The 14,037-nt window shown below is 59.6% G+C and overlaps 1 protein-coding gene across 5 annotated transcripts in view; it reads left to right on the forward strand.

Moving 5' to 3' along the window:
* Positions 1-14,037, forward strand: part of COL23A1 (collagen type XXIII alpha 1 chain) — a 295,134-nt gene that overhangs the window by 256,527 nt on the left and 24,570 nt on the right. For 4 of the 5 annotated variants that reach the window (XM_045823987.1, XM_045823991.1, XM_045823992.1 and 1 more), the window contains exon 6: positions 13,654-13,680. The exons of the other annotated variant lie outside the window; for it this stretch is intronic. In XM_045823987.1, the coding sequence (XP_045679943.1) occupies positions 13,654-13,680 (27 nt within the window). The remainder of the gene's footprint in view (positions 1-13,653; positions 13,681-14,037) is intronic. 5 annotated transcript variants of the gene reach the window in all.

The following is a 14,037-nucleotide window of genomic DNA, read 5'->3' on the forward strand; positions in this document are numbered from 1 at the left end:
TATTTAACGAGGTTCCATGTTATAGTACCTATATTGACAATGTTTCGCCCCTTCAGTCCACGATTACCTCCTTAGGATAAATGTCTAGAAATTGGGTTGCGGGACCGAAGGGCCTGCACATGTGCCAGGCTTCTGACGTGCATTGCCAGCTGTGCCCCCAACCCCCAGAGGTGGCTCTAATTTATACTCCCACCAACAGTGAATGAAACCTGCATGTTTCCCCAAGCCATGCCTTTAAACTGATGCAATATAAGTTAAAAATAGATGTGTGTATGCATGTGCATAAATTTGTATCTTGTTTCAAATTTAGGTGTGTGTACGTATGTTTTAATTTAAGATGTGTAGTTTTAGAGATTAAACTAGCGCTGAAAGGTTTCAGTAGTTCTAACTGCCACCTTGTGGTAGACTTTGGAATTGCAGGTATAGCATTGAAAGAAAATCACCGGGTTTGAGAGTTTCCAGATCTGGGCTGGTCCAAGGACAGTAGATAACAGGGCATCAGCCTCAGAGGGGAATTTTGAGCTCAGAACACTGTGAGTCCAAGATGGGGTCTGCAGAGGAGCACTGGGCACAGCACTCTTGCATTTGAGGGGAGTAATCGACACGTAACATCGATAAAGTGAATTTTCCATCTCCTAACTAGCAGGCTTGACTCTGTTCAACAAACCCGTGAGGCATGTCCCAGCCTCTGCTGAGTGCTGGGGCCACATAGAGATGGGCAAGAGCCAGTCACAGGCTTTGGGAGCCAGTGCACAATGGGGCAGAGCGGGAGGAACAAGCCAGCCTCACTGTGACTTTCCTGGAGGTTTCATATCGTGGTCCCCTTTTTTCTCTCAAATGAAAAGGTTTGTCTCGGAGGCAGGATGTGAATCTCGCCCGTCCCTTGACTTTTGTCCAGAAAGCACTAGAATGTCACATTATCTCCTGTTCACACCATAAACATCGTTACTCCTCCTCTTCTTTGGTGTCTGACCTTCCTGACTCTTACTGAATGACAGTGACGTTCTGGTTTGTTTTACACCTTCTGAGTGTAATTTAAACTTTTCTTGAAAAATTCATATTTGTTGCCTTGGCCAGGTGGCTCAGTTGGTTGGAACGTCGTCCCACACTCCAAAAGGTCATGGGTTCGATTCCCAGTCAGGGCATACACCTAGGTTTCGGGTTTGATCCCCAGTTGGGACGCATACAGGAGGCAACTGATCAATGTTTCCCTCTTTCTCTTTCCCTCTCTCTCTTGCTCTCTCTAAAATCAATAAACATATCCTCAAGTGAGGATTTTTTAAAATGTATATTTGGTAACATCTTCCAGGGCTTAAGATTTCTCTGCATTTGGACAGATGGGGGTGTTAGGCCACGGCCCTGGGTGGTGAGCCAGCATGCCGTCTCCTCCACCAGTGACTCTGTACCGGGGTTCTTCTGGGTCTTTGGACCAGCACCGATCAAGAGGGACCAGGCCTCTGCCTGTGGTGGAAAGGAGATAAGCAGCAAACACATAAACAAGCAGGCCAACTTGGCAGCTTCAAGCAGTAACTCTCCAGAGAGAGAACAAAGCCGGGATGTGATGCGAGACTCGGCCGGGTGGGTGGGCTTCACTTGGGTGGAATAACCCAAAGGCCCTTGGGGGTGAAGATGTCCTGTGAGCTGAGGCTTGAGTGAGGTCAGAGATGCTGCGATCTCTGGGGAAACAAGCTCCTAACAGAGGAGGGTGCACCACCGTGAGCTGGGAACCAGCCCCTTGTGTCCGGGCACATGCAAGGCTGGTGTGGCTGGAGGGAGCAAACAAGGGACAGGAAGATGGTAGGTCTCGGGGCTCCATCGAGCAGAGAATCCTGGAGGCCACAGTGAGAGTTGGGAGGCCAGGAACACTTGGTTCTGTTAGAGAAACGAAACCACTTGTCCCCAAAATTGGAGGCGTGCCATATCAAGAGCTCATAGAATGTCCCTCTGGAGGAAACCGGAAGAGAGGGCTATTCCCTCCCCTCCCCCAAAGCCCTTCCATCACACCCAGGAAGCCAGCGCACTGTCGAGTGCTTGCATTGTGCACGCTCCCATGTGCCCCCTGGGAGGTTAGGGTGTCAGCCCTCCTTGGCCGGTGAGGAAGCTGATGTCAGAGGGCTCAGGACTTGGCTAAGACCCCGCCCCCCGGCCTGACAGAGCCCGACTGACACCCAGGCTGCGTCTCCCTCATCAGTCAGCAGGTCTGGGGCACAGGGTCCATCCCTCCTCCTCATCCTTTTCTCGCCCGGCCCTGGGCTCTCCCCCCATGCACTGCTGTCCACCTTGTTCCCAAATTGTTAAGACCCCTTCTTGCTTTCCAAAAACACAAAAACAACACAGCAAGTTTAACTGAAGAATCCGTTTCTCCACTCTACCTTCTCTCCTGTTCCGCACTCATGCATCTGCGTCATAGTCATTACTGGAAATTAGGAAGACAAGCATCCTCCTCATCATGAAATGTCAGGTCCCAGCCTGTCAAGGAGCTGCTGAGTCTCAAAGTGAGCCCCATCCCTGGGTGCTAGGGTTTGTGCCTGTTTTATAGATTGGAAAACCGAGGCTGTGAGCAGCCGCGCCACTTCCCCAGATCTCACGGCAGCAAATGCATGGGCCTGGCTTCTTCCTGCAGACACCCATGGCCCAGATGAGGCTGTCCTCCTGCCATGCTGACCTCCAGAGTCCCCCTAACTCTCCACCCTACTAATGGCACCAGTTCGAAAGGCCCATACTAGCTGAGGCTCGTTACTCAGCCCTGTGCGCCTCCTCTTGCCGACCCACAAACCAGAGCTGCAGGTCTCAGTGTCACTCCGAGCTGCAAAGGTGCCGAGCCCCGAGGCCTGGGAAACACACCTTTCATTCCGAAAGTGTTCCCAGGTCCCCGTTGATTTGGGCGCTGAGCTGCTTCATTAAGCAGCTTTCTGGGTCCAGCCACCTGTATTAGGATTCTGACTACAGAAGAAGGTCTGTCATCGTTCCCCCTCCCCCTGCACTCTGCCCACTGTCCCCACATTGAGCGTGAGACCCTCCCATACAGACAGCTTTACTGTGCAGAGGGCAGGGCTGCAACGCACACTGGCAGGAAGAAAGGTGGACGCTGCGTGGGATGGGGAGGCCTCACAGAGAGGGACACTCACTGATCTGCAGGAGGACGAGGGGAAGGCATTCTGTGCCGCACAGACGCAGGCACAGTGAGCCCGGCAGAGGGTGCTGTGTGGTCCCGGGTGCCAGGGAAGGGCGGGAAGAGAAGATGATGCTGAGTGAAGGGCCCCCCACCCACCCAGCAGAAGAGTCTGGAGGCCAGGGAAGCCACTCAGTGACGAGGACAGATGTGTGCACTGCAGAGGCCTCCCCGCTCCGGGACAGAGACCAGAGGAAAGGGGCCAGGCAGGAGGTGGCTGCAATAATTTGCAGCTGAAGCCTGAATCCCGGTGAGGGACCACAGCCAGCACTCCTCATGCCCAGCAGCGCCACCCGCCTGGGCACAGTGCACAGGGCCCATCTGGCTGATCTCGAAGGAGCCTCGGGGGGCAGGGTCTGCACAGCGTCTCCAGAGCAGGCAGGGGAGCCCCGACAGCTGAGGCCCCCAGGATGACAGAAGCTCCGGCTGAAACGTGAGCCACGGGGCAGCCTCAGCCTGGGACCAATTTTGAGTGAATGACTCAGTTGGACTGTTTGGAATTAATCAAGTGAACAAAGGACCACAGAGCAACCTGCATTCGCATGCTTCCTTGCACCCTCGTGGTTCAGACACAGCTTTGATTGTAAAAATGTAATAAGCTAAATGATTCTCTGGAACATCCCGAATGAAGTCATTTGTTGTCGGAGTCTGACATCCTACGTCTCATTTTGATCTGACCCCGGCAGGCCCCAGACCTCCGTGAGGTGGGATCAGGAGGAAAGCAGATTCCCAAAGCAAAAGCCCCAGACTGGAAGCTGGGTGCTCACAGCCAGGCTCAGGAAAGGGCCACCCTGCTGGCTTTGCTCCCCAGGGTCCCTCACACCTGCCCAGAGCAGGTGTGCCGTGACTCAGAGTCCCCTCAAGCGACACATGTGGGGCGGCTAAGAGACGGGAGACCTGTGTGCAGCTGCTGCTTCTGTCCTCGGTTCCCAGATGCCTCACTTTCCCTCTCCAGCTTCCCCCACCTTCCAGACAGGGGCCAGGGCACCCCAGCCACGGGTTCCAGCCTGGAGTTGCCCGCTCCCTAGTCCAGCTCTGGGAGAGCCCTTAGGTGTGGCCCTGCAGGGGCAGGCAGAGGAGGTTTGTCCTGCCCTCCAGTATCCCCAGGTGTGCCTGTGACGGCATCTGAGCCGAGTGGGACCTTCCGGACTGGTGGCTGGCTGGCCTCTTCCCGCTGCCCCAGGCAGCAAAGCACCCTCCAGCCCCTCCCCGACACTGTGTGGAAGAGGGTGCTCCCAGACCAGCACCAGGTCACTGAGGCAAACTCCGGTCTTCCAGATAAATAAACTTGCAAGAAGCAGGTGTTTAGGCGTGAAGTTGGTCCACGTAGCTTCTCCTGAGGTCGGGGACTGGACAGTTGTCCTGTCCCTGCGGGAGAGAGACACTGGGCTTTGGGGCTCCGTGAACTGACCTCAATCACGTCCCTAAGCTGCTTCTGCAGTTGGGGGCACCCTACTGCTGGGGCTGGGCGCAAAGGCTGGGTTCAGTGAATGACAGTTCCTGCCACTGTGATGGACACTCACCCCAGGAGGAGGAGACCTGGAGGCTGAAAGAGTCCCTCCGCAGCCCGCGTCCCCAATGCCCTGGCCGCAGCCCTCCCAGGCCTTGGCCTGAATGCCGGCGTCAGCGGCTCTGCAGGTCAATGGCGCCCTCTGGTGCTCACAGGCCGGCACTGCATCCTGTGAGAAACGACGTTCATCCACTTGAGGGTTCATTGGATCAATTCTTACTGTATTCTCACTGTGTATGAGGCAATTTGGAAGGGAGGCAGGAGAGGAAGGGAGGCAGGAGCCCAGGTCAAAAGGCCGGGTGCGTGCTGACAAGTGGGGCACTGTAGGGGGAACGTCCAGAGGGCCTAGGGAGAGGCCAGGCTGGCAAGAGAGCAGAGCATGAGGGTCGGACAACAGACCTGCAGCCCTGGGAACCCAGCTTGCTGAGGCTGCTGGCTGCCTCCCCAGGGCCACAAGGTGGAGAAAACCCGCAGTGGCCCCAACCTGAGGAGGGCCAGGCTTGAACAGAAACGGTGCAAACCCGTCAGGCTGCCCAGGGAGCAGCTCCCCGTCACTGGGGGTATGCAAGTCAGGGCTGCACACCTACCTGTCGGCAGGGGCATGCAGGGACAGATTGGCCCGGTGTGTCATCTCCCATACAAGATGGAGGCAGGGGTGTCCCACCAATGGGGCCTCACTCTTGGGAGCTGCTCAGACCCCCAGCAGTGGGACGAGATGGCATAAACCCAGCTTGGGGAGCCTGGGGAGGGCACCTCATAGACTCACAGACACCCCTTTGAGCCAAGCCAGCAGTGGCGCTGGTGCCTCAGGGACAGTCACTGTGGAAGGAGAGGTGGCAGGGAGTCAGCGTGGGTCAGTAACTGGGACACTGTGCCGTGCAGTGACAGGGGGTGAGGAAGGCTTCTCAGAGATGGCAGGGGAATCTCAATGGAGAGTGTGGGAGGCAGAGGAGGCCCCAGAGGCTCGCCCACAGGGTGGGGGGGAGGTGCACCGGAGTGGGATGGTGAAGTGGGAAGTCTCAGGTCTCAAGCCAGAGACTCAGGTGGTGTCCCGGGCCTGCTGGCCATGCTTGGCCTCTCCAAGCTTCAGTTCCCTCATCTGCACAGTGGAGACAGGGCTGTGCTCAGGGTTGGCGACATCCAGGGGACAAGGCAAGGGGGTGTGTCTTCTAGCTCCACCCCTCTCCTAGACTCTCCCCCCAGAAACAGCCCAGCAAATTACAGTCACACTCCCCCAACCCACTGGGTGCCACCCTCTGGGCCAGGCATTGTCACCTATGGGGAGCCATTCTGCCCACACTCCACCCACTTTCCAGAGGAGGAAACGGGCTCTGGGGAAGGTGTGCAGCTCACTGTGAGGTCTGCAGGGCGGGGACACGGCCATCAGGATGTCCCTGCCCCTCTAAAGTGCAGGCAGGCTGGCCACGGGGGCAGAGGCAGGGAGACTGGTGGAGGCTGGCCCAGGGCTGTTTGGAGAGATGGCTCAGAGCCAGAACTGCGGGCTTGCAAGCTCACTGTTGCCTTACGGGGTCGGCCAGGTGCAGAAATAGGTGAGGTTGGCGGGTGCAGGTGAGCATGGGGAACGGTGGGGCCTGGGTGGAATGCAGTGAGGGCCACACGCCACATCTATAGGGGAGCCACACTTCAGCCCATGCGGGCACATCAACCCCTCTGTTACCTAACCAGTGGATGACAACCGTGATGTCTGTGGAAACTTGTCCCATGGGTGACTGGGCCCACCCCACACCAATCGGTTTTCAGAGAGACTGGACACGCAACCAGAGAGGGAGGCTGAAAGGAGCAGGCGAGGGCCCCAAAGACCAAGGCTGGGGGAGGAGGGCAGAGCAGCGGGGCAGCCTGTGCTCAGCCAGGGCAACAGGGGCCCCTGCAGGGCGCCCCCCGCCTCGGGGTCTGCTGCCAGCTGTCCCATCGCCCTGTGCCCTGGTGTCAGGGCCAAGCCAGGTTGCAGTCACACCTTCTGAGCTGTGCTGTCCCGGGCAGGCTGCTTCCTTTAGACTGTCTCCATCGCGTCATTAAAGCCACGCTGGGGTGTCACCCTTCTGGCACCGTTACTCCGTCCTGCTCAATCTCCACCCCAGCAGGCTGCTGCCAAAATGGGTGCCCAGCCTGTCTGCTACTTCTGGCGTCCCCCACCAGACCGGCCCCTTGTGCCTGAGCTGGAGACTGGGGACCTGAGGCCACCCAGACAGACACAGCCTCTCACCGCCTGTCTCCCATCCTCCCACCCGAAGTGGCAGCCACTGACCACCCCTCCCCCCGGGAAGTTTTTCCTGGTACCTGACAGGGTAATTATGTGACTGGCAAATGTGTGATTTAAGCAGGTATTGGGGGATCGGTTCAAAGGCACAGCACCACCTCTTCTAGCCATGATGTGTCATGTGGACATACGTGTAATTGCTTCCAGGGCACTGCGCGTGCTCTCTCTCCCAAATAGAAGCCAGCTGGCTTCCCGGCCGCACAGAATCGCAGAGCTGCAAGAGACCAAGGGTTACAAACCCAGATGCCCCCGCAGAGCTGGCGTGTCCCCTTGCTGGGACGGCAGGCCAGGTGCGAGGCGGTGGGGAGGGACCGACCTGCGGTCCTGGGGGTCCCGGCAGAAGGAGCACTTGGGACAGCAGTATGTCCAGGCATGGGGGCTCCGGGGTGCGAGATCTTCCAAGTTTTCTAGAAAAGTTTGAATTCCGGATGTTTATGTGCAATGTCACAATTTTTAAAAGTTGCAACTAATTCAGTTAGTTGTTTGTTTTGTTTTGCTTTTAACTGCATGTTCTCAATCAAATCTGGCTGCAGGCCCAGCCCTTTGCTGTGCAGATGAGGAGTCGGGGTTCGGGGAGGGGGGAGCAGCAGCATCGTCCTTGGCTTCCAAGGCTCCCTGGACCCACCCAGCTAAAGCCCAGCCACCTGCTCGCCTGCTGTGAGTTGGGGTGCCCTGGGTGCCTGCACAGCCCACTCTGCAGAGTTCCCAGACCCCAGGGAGGGGTTCTCGGGGAAACTGTGTGGGGCTATGCCTGGGGAATTAGGATGCATCCAGGCTAGACCTAGAAGAGCGGGTCCTTTCTTCTTCCCCTTCCCCGGGGCGGGACTCCAGTCTGGGAAACTGCTGCCCCCAGACAGTCCTGCCACCGCGGCTTGGGTGGGAACAGCCTGGCCTGAGGAATCGGCCCCACGTGGAACCCACCGACCCTAGGGCCTGCCCACCCACCCCGCGCACACTGGATGCCCTAATGACAGTCTTCACAGAGGAATGTGCATGTGCCCGGCTGGGACCCCAGGACCCAGTGGCCTTGTAATTCAATGAATTGTCAACATCTGGGCCGTAATTACTGGGCCCGGACTGATAATCCTGGTAAGCCCCCTCATCCAGAGGCCGTCCTGGCGCATTTGGAGGCCTCCGATGCCTGACAGGAGCCGTCAGCGTTAATCACAACCAGAAAAGACAGCAGGCACCCAGCTGCGGCTGCGCTGAGTCCTCGCTGCCTCCGGCTGCAGGGAGACACCGCGCATTTACTGATGGAGTTCGGCTGGACAGCCAACTCTGGCTAATGGATCGCTAGGCTGGAGCCCCTCCGGTGTGGGGCACCTCCGGTGTGGGGCCCCTCCGGCACAACGCCCCTGCAGCAGGCGCCCCCTCCCCGCAGGCCTCACTTCCCCAGCGACACTGGAGCCAGCGTACCCCACGTCCTGAGCTTCACCAAGAAACCGCCCTCTTTGGCCACCGTGTCATTGTTTTCTTAGAAAACGCCTTTGTGGAGTGCTGCTGGCAAACATCCCACGGTGTGGGGGTTGTGGGGGATGAGAGCCCCCGCGAGGGCAGAGCCTGGTGCCCCCTGCTGGCCACTGGGAGGGCCGCACTGAGGTCACCTCGCCGCACCCCCACGTCGCCCAGCCGTCTCCTGCCTCAGGCTGGTCTGAGACGGAGAGACAGAGGAGGCTGACTGGGGCCCATGGAACGTATCCTGAGAGAGGAGACAGCATGGCCTCCGTCTAGAGATGAGGAAACTGAGGCTCTGTTCCCCGGGGGGCAGTGCGGGGGTGGGGGTGGTTCTACCCATCTGGCCTATGTCTCTCTGGCAGCCCAGGGCCTTGTCTGCTTCTCTGTCGGGAACGTCCTGGGGCCTCGCTGCTCTGCCTGGGGAAGGAGGGATGTGAAGCAGAACCAGGCTCGGAAACAGCTGTGAGGTTTGGCGGTGGGAAACCTCTGGTGACTAATTCCCCGCTTTGATCCGGCAGGGAGGGAGCCCATGGGAACCGAGCGCCTGCAGGCGCGGCGCTGTGGCGTCGGCCCTCAGGGTCACCCACCCTGTGGAAGCTGGGGTTCAGAGGGGTCTGACCCCAGACAGAGCCCAAGCCTTGCCTTCACCCCACGTGGTGTGGGGCAGGGGAGGGCTCCTGTGATGGAGCAGGACCCCCACCCCCAACGAGGCGCCTCCTCCCAGGCTGGGGCTGTGCACCCTCACATCGCCCAGCTCCGCTCCTGACCAGCTTGTCACCACCTGGGACACTCAGCCTGGACCTGCCCTGCCTTGGGCCAGCCTGCCCTTGACCAGCCCCGGCCCTTCCCCGGGGTGTCCCTCCTCTTGGAGCACCCAGACCAGGCTCAGGCCTCCCTCTAGCCCGTGGCAATGCCAGGCTTGCAGACGGTCCGCACAGCCTTCCCCCAACCCCAGCTGCTTTGCTGAGGCTCAGCTGGGGCCTGGGACGAGGGCCCAGCAAGGCTGGGAACACTGCCCTCCCAGAGACCACAAGCAGGGTGACAGCTCAGTTGAATCTTGCAGGAAAGAAACCTATTTCACAGGCTCTAAGCCACCATTTCTCAAATTTCTGACCATGGAGTCATCACCTTCCTCAGGCCAGTCTATTAACCTTCTTCGGACTGGTGTTCCACAGGACACCAGTTTGGGAAAGGCAGCATGAAGGGTAACTGCGGGAAGGGCCAGCAAGGCCGTTTCCCTCAGTACACAAAGCCCTTGTCCAGCAGCGCCCCCACACGCAGGTCAGGAGGCAGGGAGGCCCCGTCACAGACGAGGAGGCCCAGCTGGCACTCGGGGGAGCCGGGACCGGGTCACAGGCTGTCTGAACCCGGAGCCCGCTCCCTCCGACACCCCTCCTGCCCCTGGGAGCTCAGCCACAGGCTTTCCTCTGGAAGGCAGGGGCCCAGTTCTGCAGCAAACAGGCGGGGTACACGCAGCTTCTCCCTAGGGTGCTCCCCACAGAGGGGCCCTTCAAGCAGGGCCTGGGAGGACAAGCAGGAGCCCTGCAGCTGAACCAGGGTGCTGTGCGGTGGAGCGGAGCACAGCTTGCGCCCAGGGAACAGCGTGACGCTCAGGGCGCCAAATGTGCCAGTGAGACTGCTGGGACAGCCTTTTCCAAACCCCAGAGCTGGTGGGAGCCCCTGGGCAGTGAGGACGCCGAGGCTCAGAGCGCCGGCTGGCTTCCCGGGTCCCACGGCCGGCATGTCCACCTGACCCAGCACTCTCTCTGGAGTGTCACGGTGGAAGCAGGGTCAGGAAGTCCTTCCTGGAAGGGTCTGCTCTGCGGGGGAGACGGACATGCCGGGAACCCCAGAAGGAAGGCAAGGCCCGTGAGGCTCTGTCCCGCAGGCCCCCCAGGATAGCCACCTGTCACCCCACTACCCTGTGCTTCAGGGTGGGGGCACCACACGGAGAGTAGGGCTGAAAGTTCAGCCCCCGGGCCGTTCACTGACTGGGCTGGTCACCTGCGGACAGCCATGCACCCGCCTCTGGCCACTGGGAGGGCTAGTGCCACGAAGGGCAGCTCAGGGCTCGGCCAGCCTGGAGCGAGGAGCACTCTCGGGGCGCCTCCCTGCTGTGGTCCCCAGGGGCAGGGTGCCCTCTCCCCTAGGCTTCATTAGGGTGCCCTGTGGCCAGTTTCTGTGGTGTCGGGTGACAGCTCTGAGGCGCATGGTGTCTCCTGCCACATGAAGAAGAAGGAGCCTTAATGAGCTCCAAGCTGTACCTTAGTCTCTTTTTTAATCCATGCAGATTTATAGAGGGGCAAAGTTTGAGCCGCACCTGGGCTCAGTTCAGCAGGACTTATGGGCACACCCAGAGTCTGTGGTGGCAGCCACACTAGTCAGGGCATCTGGGGCACCGGCAGGTAAGGTCCAGTGCCCCAGATGGAGTGGGATAGACTGTAGGGGCCAGAGTGGCTTGACGCCAGGCGAGGTCACCGCATGGGGCTTCTGTGCAGAGAAAACGCAGAACTGAAGCTCTGGCTGTCCCCGGCCCTGGCCTCCTACTTGCAATGTGGTCTGCCCTCGCTGGGCCTTGGGGTCCTGCTCTGTAAGACAAGGCTGCTGTGATGATTAAGACCAAGTGCAGGGGTCACTGAAGGCCCAGGACGGGACTGGGCCCAGTGTGTGTTGTGGCAGCTCAAAGGCCAGGCCTGCATGAGAGGCCCAGGGCAGACACCGGGAACGTGGCCCTAAGGGGTCCTAGCAGGGCCTGAGCCCAGGGTGGAGGAGGGGCAGGGCTCAGTTCTAGCAGATTGCTGAAGCGGGAAGGGCTCAGCTTGTGAATCTGGGGTCAGAACAGCCAGGAGCCTCCAAGAGGACACCGGTCAGCTGGTGAGCCTTCCGTAATGGGAGCCTGAGCTGTGGCCGGGGCTCACCTGGAGCCCTGGGCCTGAGCCCCTGAGACTTTGGAATGGGCCACTCCCCCTCCGCTGGGCCCCAGCAGTCCCCAGGCCATCACCCCCCCCCCACCCACACTCTCCCCTCAGGGTGAGGCTGGTGGCCGGAAGCACTTACCTGACCAGTTTTCAGATCTGCCCTGGCATCCCGCCTGGTGCGAGTGCCCCATGCTCTCGGGTCTGGGGAGTCATATCTAGGCTGGCTGCTGGGGCAGGGGAGGGGGTGTGGCCTGGAGGGCCAGCCAAAGCACCAGCGGGCCGGGCGGCCAGCTCCCTGGCTGCAAGACCAGCTCTCAGTGGGGCCAGGAAGGTCCTCTGGGAACAGCAGAGTGTTTCCAGGGATAAGTCCCTCTCACCAGGTGCAGGAGGCAGAGGAGCAGATGGGGAAGTAGGAGACCTAGGGAGACCAGGACACAGGGCGACCGAATGGCAGAGCCTGGCCTTGGCCACGGCAGACCCCAGCGCTGGGCCAGGAGTGCAGCCACAGCCGCTGGACGCACCGTGAGTGGCAGGGCTGACCCGCAGGGCTGACCCGCAGGGCTGCGAGACTGCCCCAGGTGCTCCCTCCACCTGCCTTCGGTGGGTTGTTCTCTCGGCCCATGTGCCCCACAGAGATGCGCACACACACACACACACGCGCACACACACACACACACACACACGTGCTGTGTTCAAATCCCCAAATGATACTTCCTCAGGGTAGCACTCCCTAATCTTTTCCAGCCCCTCCAAAGCCGCACAGGCCCTCTCTCTGCTTGGAACTGGCGCAGCCCTTCGCCTGCCGTGCCCCCACTCCCCACATTGCACTGCGCACAGTGTGCCCACTACCTCTCCTCAGTTTGCCCTGGCACACGCTGACCGTCACATGCTCTCTGCCAGGCCTCACCCAAGCCCTGGGCACGTGGGGACCAGACCCGTTTCCTGGATCTACTGGAGGACCCATGTGGACCTCGCACTGGCCATAGGTGCATCTCATGGGGCAGTCGGGGTACGCGCTGGGCTTGGGGCAGGCAGCCTGCCTCTGGGAGGCGGAGACGTGTCCTTGTGGGAGAGGAGGTCACGGAGTGGAGAGGCTGGTAGGTGCACAAAAGGCTCGGCAGGGTGCAGCTCCCTCAGTCACTTGCTGGGGTCAAGGAGGAAGTGTGTGTGGGGATGAGAGAACAGTGGCTGGCAGGAGGAGGACAGGGGCCTGGAGAGAGTCGATGGACCAGGTCCACGACACCCCCTCCCCCCATATTATTCTTCTACAGCCCACATGAAGAGTGGGGAGCTCAGTGAGGCTGTGTTAGGTGGGGGGTTGGGGAGACACCACAGAGCCCCCAGGGGCCCGTGAGGCGCCCCAGCTCCCAGCACGAGCTCTCGTGGGCTTCACTTCCCTCAGCCTTGACTTTTGCCTGCAAAGGCCAAAGCTACGCAGGGAGCTGAAAGAGCCTTCAGGACTCGCCCAGGTGTGCCGTAGTCTGTTTGGGCTGCTGGAACCAAGTAGCACAGAAGCTGAGTTCTCACAGCAAGGTCACAGTTGGTGACGGCTCTCTTCAAGGTTGCAGGCAACCAACTTCTGGCTGTGTCCTCACATTCCGTCCTTCTGGAGGCAGAACAGAGCTCTCCTGGTCCCTTTTATAAGAATGCTGACCCTTCCATGAGGGCTCCACCCTCTTGACCTGGTCACCTCCCAAAGGCTCTGCCTCCTAATGCCACCATAGTGGGGCTCAGGGGGTACAAGCATTCAGTCCCTAACAAACCACAAATGACAGAAACTTGGGTCAAGCTGGCTGAAGGGAAAATGTATGCACAGTGGAAGAGAAGCGTGCCCTGTGGTTTCCGCCTCGGGCCCTCAGCCCCACCTCTCTCGCTCCATCTCACTCTGCTTTCCTCTCTGCTCCCTCTTCCTCCCGCCACATGCTGCCCCTCCCAGGAGTGCCCGGCTTAGGTCCTTCAGGTGAAAAGAGCCCAAAAGCACCAACTTGCAAAGTCCCAGGCAGGCCACTCACCCCTGAATCGCCGTCACCCCAGCGGAAGGATGTAGGCGTGCGCCCAAGCCCCATGGGTAGAGATGGGACGGGGGTGGTTTTGGAGCAGACATGGGGCTCTGTTGTCCTCGCAGGTTCCTGGGCAGCAAACAACACCCAGACGCTCCCACCCCAGATCCACGTGTCCCCGGGCCACGGGCTTGGCACGACTTTGGTCCCTCATCACTCGGTAGCGCCCCTAGGTCATAATGCCAGCAGAAATGTCTTTCCCATATGTAACTTCTGCTCTCTCTTCCTCTCTCTCTCTCTCTCCCCCCCTCATTTTCCAGGGGCCACTGGGTCTGGATGGAAAGCCAGTAAGTGACGGCAGGGCAGTTCGAGGTGGTCCTGGGATGGGGCTATCGCTGTGGGGTTGGGAGCAACCCTGGGGTGCTGAGAACTTGGCTCAAAGAGAGGCCATGTGGTTGTCAGACTTCAGTTCAAATCCAGCTCCACGACCTGCTGACTGCATGACCTCGGGGAGGCCTCTTTGCCTCCCGAAGCCTGGGACTTCTCACCTGTTAAAGAGGCTCAAGGATGCTGGGCCTGCGCAGAGCTGGGGACAGCACTGTCCCTGGCACCTAGTCAGCCTTCAAAACATACAAGGCCCCCACAGCAGGCCCCAGGTACAGAGTGTCCCCCAGACAGTCTGAAACTACATCGGGCTAAAGGAC

This window comes from Phyllostomus hastatus, unplaced genomic scaffold (assembly GCF_019186645.2).
Source record: "Phyllostomus hastatus isolate PE091 unplaced genomic scaffold, TTU_PhHast_1.1 phas_contig_150, whole genome shotgun sequence".
Taxonomy (NCBI): domain Eukaryota; kingdom Metazoa; phylum Chordata; class Mammalia; order Chiroptera; family Phyllostomidae; genus Phyllostomus; species Phyllostomus hastatus.